A 14,975-nucleotide genomic window follows, 5' to 3' on the forward strand; every position below is an offset into this window, starting at 1 on the left:
AATAAGAATTAATATTTTTACAATACATCTTCGTCGGAAATACATTCCGTCCATACTTTTACCTTTTGCTTCGTGGCTTCGCTTGATAATATAAACAAAGGAAATTGACGAGTTTCTGGTTTATTGTAATTATTAAAGTTGTCATAACATTATTGGTTTACTGAACCTTACCAAAAAAAGAAAAAAAAAGAATATATATATATATCTAATCATAATATTGTCACTATCATTACCATTCGTCTTATTATAATTATTGTAATTATTATTAGCATCGTCAATGTTATTGTTGATATTATTATTTTCATAGTATCATTATTGTTGTCACTATTATTATTACTAGTATCACTTTCATCGTTATTAGTAGTAGTATTAATATTGTAAATATTATTGTAATTATTATTATCATTATCATTATTATCATCATTATCATTATAGCATTGTTGTTATTATCGAAATTGTTGTTATTATCGTCATTTTTATTATCATTCTTATTGTCATTGCCATTATCATTATCATCATCATTATTATTATTAGTAGTAGTAGTAGTAATAGTGGTGGTTACTATCATTATTTTAACTATTATCATTATCGTCATCACCATAACTCATTATCATTATCATCATTATACACCGATAGCTTCATTATTGTCATTATCATCACCGTCATCATTCTCCGCCTCACCATCATCATTATTATTATGAATATTATTATTGTTAACATCATAATTCATAATCTCATTGTATACTGGTAATAGTTTTGGTATTAGTGGTATTTACCCTGTAGTTTAGTGTTATATATGTTATTACTAGATATATACTATGTTCTGTCTTTTTTTTTTATTTATTCGAATGCTTTTCTTATTGTTTTCATGTTTCATAAGGATTCATCTATTTCTTAATATGTACTGTACTTAATATGTACTTCATATATACTCAATGATGCGTGTAGGGTGAGATCACAATTTTTTTTTAATAAGTTAGAATGTAAAATAAAATAAGGTCCGATACTTTTTCGGAAATTTTGAACATTTAAGATTTAAAAGTTATTGCCAAATTTACTCTCAGATCTACATGAGTGAGATACAGTACATGAACATTTAATCGGCATAATATATATATATAGATAGATAGATAGATATAGATATAAATATTATTATTATTATTATTTATTTTTATTATTTTTTTTTTAGATGGTAAATCAACACATGCAATTATGATTATAATTTGAACTGACATATCTCCATCTCTAGATTAGCTGCCTGTGCTATCGGCCATAACAGGAACTGCGTTTGCCTATATGGGTGTACAAGTGGGCGCGGAGATGGAGCCAGAAGTAGTGGGTGGCCTGGTTATGGGCGTGTCCCTGGGCGTGGCTGCTCTTCTCTGCACTGGACTTTGTCTCGGCCTCTGGTGCAGGTGGGAAGAATATATTTATTATATATATGTGTGTGTGTGTGTGTGTGTGTGTGTGTGTGTGTGTGTTTGTGTGTGTGTGTGTAATATATATATATATATATATATATATATATATATATATATATGTATATATATACATATATACGTATATATATATGTATGTATAAATATTCACGTGTATATATATATACATATACATATATATATATATATATATATATATATATATACCACACACACATATGTGTATATATATATATACATATATACATATATATATATATATACATATATACATACACACACACACACACACACACACACACACACACACACACACACACACACAGGCGCATATTAGTGCATGTGCAGTGCATGTGTATATGCGTACATATACACATGCACTACACACCCGCCGCTCCCTCTGCAGGCGTCTGCGGGGCCACGACGGCGACCCGAGTCCCGCGACCTTCCTGGTGAGCAAGCGGAAGGCAGGAGCTTACACAACGTCCGACCACCCCATGGCTTTCGTCCTCCCCTCTGTGAGTACAATTGATAAGTAAAACAAATGAGTAAGACAAAGAGATACGTGAGTTAGTACGATTAATAAGTAAAATGGGTAAGATAAATCGATACGTGAGTTAATAAGACATCTATAAAACATAGATACGTGACTAAGGTTCGGTGAATTTCGACAACATATGTAGACTATTTTAAGGTCATAGATAGATATGATAGATATAGATGAATAGATATGATAGATACAAATATATATGATGGATATAGATAAATAGATATGATAGATACAGATAGATATGATTATATATGATAGATAGATTTGAGTTGTTGAAGAAATATAACATTGATATTAATATGAATTTTAACATTATGTATTGAAATTTCGATAACACATGTAGATATGATAGATTCAGACAGATATATATGATTTGATGATAGGCAGATACGAGTTGTTGTACTTGAGTTTCTTAGGACATAATCTTAGGAGCTTATTCTCACCCACATACTTATTTTTCCTACCTTTATTTCCCAACCTAAGATCCCACAGAGCGATGCCGGCAGCGAGCCCCACACACCCACGCCCACGATTCTCACGCCCACAGAGAGAGCCAAGAAAACATGTGCTACAGGAGTGCCCACGGTTTACGGTAGACAGGATGACGAGAACGCCCCTGTACATAGTGAGTGGCGTTCCTTCGTCTGTTGAATGTTGTTGAAGTATTTCTTCTTAGGTGATTAACTGTTGTGATAAATGGAGTGAATTATTTATTAGTGTTGGTAGGGAGTGATTAGGGATTAGTGTAAGTGGTTCCTGTGGTAAATTATTCGTTAGTGTAAGTGGTTCCTTTGGTAAAGGATTCGTTAGTGCAAGTGGTTCCTGTGGTAAAGGATTCGTTAGTGTAAGTGGTTGATGTAGTGAATAATTCCTTAGCGTAAGTAATTGGTGTAGTGAATGTTTTATTAATGTAAGTAATTAATGGATTGAATGATATATTACCGTAAGTAACTGATGTAGTGAATTATTTATCAATGTGAGTAATTAAGTATTAAATGATTTTAATGTATTTGACGTAGTGAACGATTTAACAATGTAAGTAGGCAGTGTAAGTGATTAATATCAGTAATTCTTATTCCACTCATGTTCGCGGGATGATGTAATTTTATTAACTAATAATAGTTTTTTTTCACTATGTAAGTCTATCAGTTTCTTCCGTCCGCATTATAGCCTTATTTTATTCTAGTTTTTTTTTTTTTTTTCTCTATTATCGTTTTTTAAAATTTTCTTTCCTCTTCTTTGTCTGGAATTTCCCTTTTCATTTTTCTTTTCCCGTTGTTGTTTCTCCTTCTTTATTCGTCTTTAATCTCTCTTTTTTATATTCTTCCTTCGTTTATAATTCCTTTATTTTATTCTGTAATTCTTTCCTTTTTTATTCTTTATTTCGTTTCTAATTCTCCTTCATTTTTTTCTCTCGTTTATGATTACCTTTTTTTCTTCTTCTGTAATTCCCTTCTTGTGTATTTTCTTTCGTCTATAAATCCTCCATTTTCCCTTCTCACTTTTTATTTTATTTAGTATCATTATTGTTATTTATACTTTATTGTTATTTTGTTTCGTATGTAATTTCTCTATCGTGTTATATTTTATTTCTTACGTAAGCTCTCCGTTTTCTTCTTCAGTAATTCTTCCTTTGTTTTATTATCATCATCATTTGGTTTCTTCTATAATTTCTCTTTGTTTCTTGTTTGTTTTTTATCTCTCTTGTATTCCTTCCTTTTCTTTTCTTTTTTTCATCTGTAATCCTTTTTTTTTATCTCTCTTATAATCCCTCATTTCTTAATGTAATGATTATTGCTTAATTATTAAAATAAATAAATATACTCGACATCAAATTTCATATAGCATCATGATCAACTATTGCGTCGAGAAGGATTTAAAAAAATGAGTTAACGATTAAGATGAGTGGGCAGAAAAAAGGGGGGATGAAGAAGAGAAGGAAAAGGGAAAAAGGAGAAGAAAAGGAGGAAAAGGAAAAAGGGAGAAGAAAAGACCAAGCAAAATTAGCTGAGGCGAAGCTGAGGCCTCAGTCTCCTTCTCCTAAGCCGCCCACGACAACAACGAGCAACGGGTTAGGGGGGTTCTTATACAAGTATTAAAGATTTAATTCCTGTCCGTATCTTGCGTTAAAGTTCTTCCCGAGCAAGGAGTTAGGGGGTTCTAAAACTAAGTATTTAATATTCAATTCCTGTACGTATTGTATTCAGTCTTCTTGCTTTAAAGTTCCTCCCAAGCAAGGGGTTAGAGCGTTCTAAAAATAAGTATTTAATATTTAATTCCTGACCGTATCTTACTTTAAACTTATCCCCGAGCAAGGGATTAGAGGGGTTCTAATATAAATATTTAATATTCAATTCTTGTCCGTATTATATACAGTACACCTTACTTCAAAGTTCTTCCCGTCTTAACAAAGGTCCAAAACACTTTAACGAACCCAGAATTACTTGTCAATATAACTTTTTATCTTTTTATATTCGGGTTATTTTATATACCTGTTATACATTGTAGTTTTTTTTTTTTTTTTTTTTTTTTTTTTTTTTTTTTTTTTTTTAGCAAAAATGTGATTCAGTTATTCCTGGTGACCGCTACATAGGCTTTCATGATTGATAAGTCGTTTAATCTATTTTTCAGTTTTCCTTTTAATGGTAAACGTTTTTTTTCTTGTAGGATTACTGTGCTATGACATTACCGTTGTTTTCTAATGTTTTTATATCTGTGTATGTATAGGTTTGAGTGTATTTATTTTTTATATCTACATACCTCTCTCTCTCTCTCTCTCTCCCTCTCTCTCTCTCTCTCTCTCTCTCTCTATATATATATATATATATATATATATATATATATATACATACATACATATATATACATACATTCATCCATATAAAACTATATATATATATATATATATATATATATATATATATATATATATATTGGGGGCGTGATTTTAAAAAATGACGTCATTCATGAGCCTCTCCCCTCCCCCTCAGGATGGGAGGTCGTGTCCCACACCATGTGCTCGTGCCCGATCCCGAACACGCCCCCGCCCTCCTATACGCCGCCCACGCCCTACACTCCACCGACGCCCTACAGCCCGCCCACCTCCTACTCCGCCCCCGTCGCGAAGTGCCGGTCTTGCACGCCCGCCTACGCCCGCGGAGCCCCCCGCCCCCGCTCGGCTTCCCCAAGGGCGACGCCCCTCACGTTACCCCTCGGGAGGAAGAAGAGGCCAGCGCCCCAGCCTCCTGTGCAGGGGACGCCTCAGCTCTCGCCCACACAGGGAGGCAACTTCGCCTACCAGCCGATGCCACGCCCGCGCTCTGCCTCGCCCAATACCTTCTTGAAGTCGCCCGCTACGCCCACGCCGCCCCCGAGGTCTATCTTCATGAAAAAGTAGGTCAAGACAAGCAACAAAAGAGGTCAAAGGGAGGGGTCATATGAACCTTACCTCGTCCCAAATTAGACAGAAATTATGTAAAAAAAAAAAAAAAAGATAATAATAATAATAATGATACTAAAAAAATAAATAAGATTAATACAAAATAAATTAAAGAATGAACATCTACAGGTAGATGAAGACATTTAACAACAAGCCAATGAAATTCATTCCACTTGGTTGATCTATATCAAGCGTGTGTGTGTGTAAAACCACACTGATAATATTTTGCCAGTTATAGTTTTCTCCTCATTATTAATTCCAACTACCGTCTTTCGGCCTTTTCCTTTATTATTAGAGTAACCGTATTATCCTGTGAATACAGTAGCTTTGATGTAGTACAGAATAATAACTAGCTCATAAAACCATTGATTGACAGTGCGGTAATGTTACTTCCTGTGTTATTTTTTTAATGCTAATGCTTTATCCATCCCTTTTTCGTATTTACTTTGTATACTGAGTGACACTGATGCTATGGGGTAAAGAGGCAATTTGTCTAGCATTGTTGTTTGCGAGTCTCACCTTTAGGGTTGAGACAAGTATTTAATCTTAATACACTATCACTCCTCTTGAAAAAAAACCTATTAAAACACACCTCCAACGTCCACTCTTTCACGCCCACGCCCACACACCCGACCCCATTCAATCCTCACATGACCTTTGACCCAGCAGAGGGGCTTGGGGATTAGACGAACTCCGAGAAGCCCTCAGACAGGCGTGCACAGACGAGGGCGAGGTCAGGTCACCCACCTACCCTGACCCTGGAGATGTCACGACCCCGGATTCTATTGATGGCTGGGGACCTGTGTGGACACCTGCCTCTAGCATTGGCTCGGGTAAGGTGCTGAGATTCTTAATGTTGGAAAATTAAAGATACTGAGATTCTTAATCAGGCAATTAAAGTTAATTAATGTTGGGCAAAAATAAGTAATTAAAGATACTGAGATTCTTAATCAGGCAATTAAATCTAATCAATGTTGGGCAAAGATAAGTCATTAAAGATGCCGAGATTCTTAACGTTGGGAAATTAACGGCAATTAAAGATACGGAGATTCTAAAAGTTAGGAAATTAAGATCCTGGGATTCTTTAATGTTGGGAAATTAAAGACACTGAGATTATTAATGTCAGGCAATTAAAGCTAATTAGTGTTGGGCAAAGAAAAGTAATTAAAGATGCTGAGATGCTTAATGTTGGGAAATTAAAACTAATTAAACATGCTGATATTCTTAATGAGATACAATTAAAGATACTGTGATTTTTTTTTAATATTGGGAAATTAAAGGCAATTGAAGGTGCCGATATTCTTAATATTAGGTAATGAAAAGCAATTAAAGATTCTGGGAGTCTTAATATCAGGCAATTAAAGGTAATCAGAGATACTGAGATTCTTAACATCAGTCAATTAAAGATAATGAAACATACTGGTTCGGGTGATTCTTAATGTTAGAAAAGCAAAGGCAATTAAAGGCACTGATATTCTGAACGTTAGCCAATTAAAGGCAATTAAAGCATCTATATCACAGAAGCTTTAATATAATGGTGATGAAAACAGCCATCTTTGGGAGTGAAATCGTGGCAGAACCTATAGATGGAGAAGAATATTATATGAATACTATGGGAATTCCATAGCAGTGGATGAACACTATGAGAATCCTATAGCAGTGGATGAACACTATGGGAATCTTATAGCAGTGGATGAATACTATGGGAATCCTATAGCAGTGGATGAATACTATGGGAATCCTATAGCAGTGGATAAACACTATGGGAATCTTATAACAGTGGATGAATACTATGGGAATCTTACAGCAGTGGATGGATATTATGGGGATCTTATAGCAGTGGATGACTACTATGGGAATCTTATAGCAGTGGATAGATACTATGGGAATCTTATAGCAGTGGATGAATACTATGGGAATCTTATAGCAGTGGTTGAATACTATGGGAATCTTATAGCAGTGGATGAGTACTATGAGAATCTTATAGCAGTGGATGGATACTATGGGAATCTTATAGCAGTGGATGAGTACTATGGGAATCTTATAGCAGTGGATGAATACTATGGGAATCTTATAGCAGTGGTTGAATACTATGGGAATCTTATAGCAGTGGATGAGTACTATGAGAATCTTATAGCAGTGGATGGATACTATGGGAATCTTATAGCAGTGGATGAGTACTATGGGAATCTTATAGCAGTGGATAGATACTATGGGAATCTTATAGCAGTGGATGAATACTATGGGAATCTTATAGCAGTGGATGGATATTATGGGGATCTTATAGCAGTGGATGAATACTATGGGAATCTTATAGCAGTGGATGAACACTATGGGAATCTTATAGCAGTGGATGGATACTATGGGAATCTTATAGCAGTAGATGAATACTATGGGAATCTTATATCAGTGGATGAACACTATGGGAATCTTATAGCAGTGGATGGATACTATGGGAATCTTATAGCAGTAGATGAATACTATGGGAATCTTATATCAGTGGATGAACACTATGGGAATCTTATAGCAGTTGATGAACACTATGGGAATCTTATAGCAGTGGATGGATATTATGGGAATCTTATAGCAGTGGATGAACACTATGGGAATCTTATATCAGTGGATGAATACTATGGGAATCTTATAGCAGTGGTTGAATACTATGGGAATCTTATATCAGTGGATGAACACTATGGGAATCTTATAGCAGTTGATGAACACTATGGGAATCTTATAGCAGTGGATGAACACTATGGGAATCTTATATCAGTGGATGAATACTATGGGAATCTTATATCAGTGGATGAACACTATGGGAATCTTATATCAGTGGATGAATACTATGGGAATCTTATAGCAGTGGTTGAATACTATGGGAATCTTATATCAGTGGATGAACACTATGGGAATCTTATAGCAGTTGATGAACACTATGGGAATCTTATAGCAGTGGATGGATATTATGGGAATCTTATAGCAGTGGATGAACACTATGGGAATCTTATATCAGTGGATGAATACTATGGGAATCTTATATCAGTGGATGAACACTATGGGAATCTTATATCAGTGGATGAATACTATGGGAATCTTATATCAGTGGATGAACACTATGGGAATCTTATAGCAGTGGATGAATACTATGGGAATCTTATAGCAGTGGATGGGTACTATGGGAATCTTATAGCAGCGGATGAATACTATGGGAATCTTATAGCAGTGGATGAATACAATGGGAATCTCATAGCAATGGATGAATACAATGGGAATCTCATAGCAGTGGATGGATACTATGGGAATCTCATAGCAGTGGTGAATTAATGCATAGTATGTTACGATTGTATAAAGAGGAGATAAATGGTGAAAAAAAAAAAATATGTTGGTAATGATTACCGTAGAGGAATACTAATGACTTTAACGCAGTGATGATGGCGATAAAATTTACCCGACCAATACCAGCCATACCAATACCAATACCAATTATGTCAACACCAACCATACCAATACTAATAGCTGCCATACCAACAATACTAGCCATAGCAACGATAATACCAACTATAACAACGATAATACCAACAACCATGACCAACATACCAATACCAACCATACAAACAACCATAGCAACACCAATCCCACCGATTTCCCCTTATCATACCAACACCATTACTACCATTTTTACCCTTATCATACCAGCAATATCACCACTTCCCCTTGCCATGCCATTTTGCCATAACCACCATTTTCCTGTCATACCAACACCAGTACCACCACCACCCCTTGTCAATACCATTTTCCCCTCGTCATACCGACAATACTACCACCTCCCACTGCCATACCGACAATACCACCAACTCCCCCTGCCATATCTACAATACCAACTACTTCCCCTCGTCATACCAACAATACCAACCGCCCCCCCTTCGTCATACCTACAATACCAACCACCTCCCCCTTGTCATACCAACAATACCAACCGCCTCCCCCTCGTCATACCGACAATACCAACCAACTCCCCCTCGTCATACCAACAATACCAACCGCCTCCCCCTCGTCATACCAACAATACTACCACCTCCCCCTGCCATACCGACAATACCACCAACTCCCCCTCGTCATACCGACAATACCAACCACCTCCCCCTCGTCATACCAACAATACTACCATCTCCCCTCGTCATACCAACAATACCACCACCTCCCCCTGCCATACCGACAATACCACCAACTCCCCCTCGTCATACCGACAATACCAACTACCTCCCCTCGTCATACCAACAATACCACCACCTCCCCCTGCCATACCAACAATACCAACCACCTCCCCCTCGTCATACCAACAATACCAACCGCCTCCCCTTCGTCATACCGACAATACCATCCACCTCCCCCTCGTCATACCAACAATACCAACCACCTCCCCCTCGTCATACCAACAATACCAACCGCCTCCCCTTCGTCATACCGACAATACCATCCACCTCCCCCTCGTCATACCAACAATACCAACCACCTCCCCCTCGTCATACCAACAATACCACCACCTCCCCCTGCCATACCAACAATACCAACCACCTCCCCCTCGTCATACCAACAATACCAACCGCCTCCCCTTCGTCATACCGACAATACCAACCACCTCCCCCTCGTCATACCAACAATACCAACCACCTCCCCCTCGTCATACCGACAATACCAACCACCTCCCCCTCGTCATACCGACAATACCAACCACCTCCCCCTCGTCATACCAACAATACCAACCACCTCCCCTTCGTCATACCGACAATACTACAATCTCCCCCTCGTCATACCAGGCGGCGGGTGCGGTCTGGGCGAACTGCGGGTCCGGGTTCGCTACACAGTGAGAACGAGGCTCCTGAAGCTTATGATTCTCTCCGCTGACCACCTGCCTTTGAGACTCGGTCCTGAACCTCTCGACACTTACACAAAGGTTAGTTGTGGTTCGGGCTGTTGTGTCTGTGAGAAGAAAGGGCGGCTGTTGGTTTTAACGCTCTTAGTGTTAAGGGAGGGGACGGGATGGTTTGTGTGTGTGTGTGTGTGTGTGTGTGTGTGTGTGTGTGTGTGTGTGTGTGTGTGTGTGTGTGTGTGGAACATGGAAGACAACCAAATCAACCTCTATTTCATTAATAACACTTATTCCACCTCTAACATTCTTCTCCAACGACCCCCTCCCTCCCGAAAGGCCGTAATGCTCCCAGAGAAACGAGTGAGATTCAACACCCGCGCTGTGTCCGCCGTCACCCATGCCTCGTTCAACGCTTCCTTCACCCACGCCGCCCGCCCGTCTCGCCTCGCCCACGCCACCCTCAGGTTCTCCGTCTGCCAGGTACGTACGCGTCTGCCGCTGAGATTCGAAAGGCTGGGTTCCTCCTGTCCTTTTATAATTTTGGTTTAGAGGGGTATATTTACACCAATGAATGGGTGTAGGTGTAAATAGTATGTGTATCGTATACTATCCCTTGATTTCAGTGATGGTGTAACTTCGAGGTGAAAGTCCTCACAGTATTTTTGAAAACAGAATAGATAATGCTGCAAAGAAAAAAAATAATATATAGAACTGAAGAAATACGACAAAAAAATATTCCTATATGCTGTAAAGTTTATATAATTTCCTTGTACAGGCTACCATTAAGCTCAGACGAGAGAAGACGGAATTTAAAGTTGAAATTAACAGGAATTTTTATTCGAACTTGCCCATTACATAATTTCTATACCACACTTAATATATCACTACGAAAAGCAATTCTGTATTTATATTTTGTCACAGAATGAGAGGATAATGGAAATACGACACAATGTTTTGATTGTAAATACAATCATCGCTTTAGGTCTACTTATAATTAACATTCACCATCAAAATCTTTTTAAGTCCGTAGCCTGATTTTTTTCATATATATATGTTTTTTTAAAATTTATTCTTATTATTGTTATTATTATTATTATTATTATTATTATTACTGTCATCATTATTATTATCATTATTATCATATCACAGTCTCGATTCCTTCGACCTATTTTGACATTCTGTTATTTACCTATTTAATTTTTGCAATTTTTAAAAAGATTTTCATCACAATTTTTGTTCTTCTATATTCATATTTTTTTCTTTATTTTTGGTATTTACTTATCCTTATTTTCGCCCAAGTGGATTTTACGAATTTATTTCATTCTTATTTTCTTTTCCTTTCTTATCTTTTCTCAACCTTTGCTCCTCCCATATCGCTATTGGCTCCTTCCTTATAGTTCTTTCATTCCTTTCCCCTTTTATCTTGGTTTCCTTTGTGTTGTCCTTTCTCAAACCTTCTTTCTCTTTCACTATCTCTTTCACTGTCTCTCTCTCTCTCTCTCTCTCTCTCTCTCTCTCTCTCTCTCTCTTTCCCTCTCTTCCTTTCTCCCTACCTCCCTCCATCCATCTCCCTCTCCCTCTGCCCTCCCCCCTCTCCGTCTCCTTCTCCCTCTCCGTCTCCCTCCCTCCCTCTCCCCACCCCTCTCCGTCTCCCTCCCCCTCCCCCCCTCTCTCTCTCCCTCCCTCTTTTCACCCAAATTCCGTCCGCACTTTTTCCGCAGGTGACAGGATGCGGACGGCGGGTCGTGGTTGGCTACGCAGCCGTACCCTTGTCTCAGGTAGGGTTCAGGGTAGGCCTATCCCTAGACCTCGACACCGGGCCTCTCACTCTCCACCTGCAGGAGAGCGCACCGGACCAGCAGGTAAGAATGGAGGGTTGATGGATGAGTAATGATAGTGGAGGATTAATAATGGAGGATAGATTGATGATTATTAATAATGGAGGATTGATTGATGATTAATAATAATGGAGGATTAATAATGGAGGATTGATTAATAATAATGGAGGATTGATTAATAATTGATAATAATGGAGGATTAATATTGGAGGATTGATTAATAATTCAAGTTGATTAATCATTCGAATGCAGTTCATTAATAATAGTAAAATAGAATTCAAGAATAGATAAATAAATGAATAAATAAAATTAATGGAAAGTGCAGAAAATAAGAGCATGAATTTCTTTCACTCTGTTTATGTCTCGCTACGATAAACAAACCAAAGTCTCTAGAAACAAGAGTTTCTGTTTCTTTGTTATAATCCTTAGAAACGCGAATTCCCACCTCCTTATGACTAACTATGGATCCATTACCTACTCATATTTAGATACAAAAAAAAAATATTTCTCCCTCTATCTACACTTCAACAACGAAGAAACGAACCAAAAACTCTTAAGAAACACAAATTTCCATCTATTCACTTCATTTTTTTAAGGTACACATTCCCTTCCCTTCGACAGGTGGGTCTTGGTGGCCAGCTGCAGGTGGGACTCAGTTGGGACTCGGAGCACAGCGACCTGACCATCAGTGTCCTTCACTTAGCCGGCCTTCAGTACGATAACCAACGTGATTCAGGTCAGACGCGCGTGGGACGTTTTTTTCTGAGAGATAAAAGGGTGAATGGAATATGAGTTGATAAACATACGGAATTGATAAATATGCGGGATATGTAGAGTGAGAAGAGACGTGAATAGATGAAAGGAAAATGGATAAATACTGATATGTAGAATATAAAGAGATGAGAAAGAAATAGGTTGATGAAGAAGAAATAAATAGATGAATATTGATATACAGATTGTAAAGAGAGAGAAAAGAGATAGATAGATGAATAGGGAATAAATAGATAGATACTAATATAAGAATAAGAGTAGAAAAAAATGATAAAGGAATAATAAACAAATATATTAATGCAGATATACAGAATTAAAAAGATAAAAGAAAAGAGAGACAGGCAACAATTAAGAGAGAAAGAAGAAGGGAGACTAGCGAAGACAAAGAATGATAAAGAGAGACAGAGAATCTTAATAACATTCACCTAAATTCACCTTCATTCATTCTACAGTGCAAGTCTACGTCAAAGTTACAGTGTACACTAACAACACCATCCTTTGCTGGCGTCGAACGAGCCCTCGTCCCATTGAGAGTGAGATGACGCTGTTCGAGGAGGACCTTATCCTTCGCATGCCCGAGTTGGACCTCGACGCCACGCACCTCGTCCTCAGTGTGAGAGAGAGAACCGGGCCAGGTGCGTAAATTCTTAGTCTTCTTCTTCCCTTTTTTTTTTAAATCTTTGTTTTTGTGTCTTTGTTGCAGGATGGGGAGGTTTTCGATTGGGAGTTATTTCTCCTTTTTATTTATTTTTCTTTGCTTTTTCTTTCTTTATCCCTCTTTCTTTCTCTTATTCTCTGAGTCTTCCACTGTCTCCGTATGTCTCTCTCTCTCTCTCTCTCTCTCTCTCTCTCTCTCTCTCTCTCTCTCTCTCTCTCTCTCTCTCTCTCTCTCTCTCTCTCTCTTTCTCTCTCTCTTTTCCTCCCTCCCTCCCTTCCTCTCTCTCGCACATCATCGTTCTTTATTTCCTCTCCGTGTCTCTCTCTTCCCCCCAATCTCACGCCCACCCTCCTCTCACAGGCTGCGGGCGGCGAGTGCTTGGGTCGTGCCTTGTGGGTTTGGGCGGCTGCGTGGGCGAGGACGGGCGTCACCACTGGCTGGACATGCTGCGCGCCGCCCCCGACATCGTGGTGAGGACCCACCCACTGGCCGCCCACGCTTCCTACCACGACGTGCTGCCCAAGGACTTTCTCCTCGCCATGGCCCCCCCTCCGCCCCCGCCCAAGGACCAGGTGTCTCCAGAGCACTGTCAACGCGCCCCGAGTCAGGGCGGTCCCCACGCCCACCGGTGCGGCGAGAGTGACGAGCCTTCGCCGCCGCCCATCCCCATCGCCGCGAGGAGGAATACGGCGCCCGCCCACGCCAACGGGAACGTAAGCCCGAAAGCCGCCCATGAGACCGCCGCCCGCGAAACAACCGCCCATGACGACCTCCCCAGGGAAGAAGCCACGCCCTCTCCCCGCGATTCGGTCTACGAGGACGCCCACAGCACCCTCGATTCCCTCCAGCCCATGGAATGCACGCCCACGCAGCCGACCGAGTCACAGCCCGAACACCAAGATAATATCTATGCCAACGACGAGCCGATCTACGAGAACATCGACGACCTTCAAGCGTCGATCGGCTGCCCGACACCCGAGCCGACGCGCGGCGAGAGGCTGTGAGGCGCGGGGGCGGCAGGCAGGGCGGACTTATGTATAAATCCGTATATGTACTTACAGACATACATACATTCACACATGGATATATAGATATTTTCATAACCATATGTGCATATATATAAATATATATATATATATACAATATTTATTATATATATATTATATATTATATATATTATATATATATTATATATTATATATATTATATATATATTATATTCGTATATATATATGAATTAATATATATATTTATATGTTTATATATATATTCATATATATATTTGTATATATATATGAATGAATATATACATATATATACATATTCATATAAATATATATATTTATATATATTTGTATATATAAATGTATATATTCATATATATATATATTAATTTTAATATATACAAATAAC

General features: G+C 38.5%; 1 protein-coding gene across 2 annotated transcripts in view; it reads left to right on the forward strand.

Moving 5' to 3' along the window:
* The window catches only part of LOC125028246, a 21,555-nt gene extending 6,882 nt beyond the window's left edge, over positions 1 to 14,673 (forward strand). Inside the window, exons 2-12 of one of the 2 annotated variants that reach the window (XM_047617662.1) lie at positions 1,250 to 1,415; positions 1,846 to 1,957; positions 2,473 to 2,614; positions 4,980 to 5,382; positions 6,095 to 6,261; positions 10,243 to 10,379; positions 10,632 to 10,775; positions 12,017 to 12,157; positions 12,755 to 12,869; positions 13,357 to 13,539; positions 13,923 to 14,673. In XM_047617662.1, coding sequence (XP_047473618.1) covers positions 1,297 to 1,415; positions 1,846 to 1,957; positions 2,473 to 2,614; positions 4,980 to 5,382; positions 6,095 to 6,261; positions 10,243 to 10,379; positions 10,632 to 10,775; positions 12,017 to 12,157; positions 12,755 to 12,869; positions 13,357 to 13,539; positions 13,923 to 14,566 — 2,307 coding nt within the window. In that variant the 5' untranslated portion in view covers positions 1,250 to 1,296 and the 3' untranslated portion in view covers positions 14,567 to 14,673. The remainder of the gene's footprint in view (positions 1 to 1,249; positions 1,416 to 1,845; positions 1,958 to 2,472; positions 2,615 to 4,979; positions 5,383 to 6,094; positions 6,262 to 10,242; positions 10,380 to 10,631; positions 10,776 to 12,016; positions 12,158 to 12,754; positions 12,870 to 13,356; positions 13,540 to 13,922) is intronic. The other variant, XM_047617664.1, reaches the window with a different exon arrangement.
* Positions 14,674 to 14,975: the final 302 nt, after the last annotated feature.

This window comes from Penaeus chinensis, chromosome 8, assembly GCF_019202785.1.
Source record: "Penaeus chinensis breed Huanghai No. 1 chromosome 8, ASM1920278v2, whole genome shotgun sequence".
Taxonomy (NCBI): domain Eukaryota; kingdom Metazoa; phylum Arthropoda; class Malacostraca; order Decapoda; family Penaeidae; genus Penaeus; species Penaeus chinensis.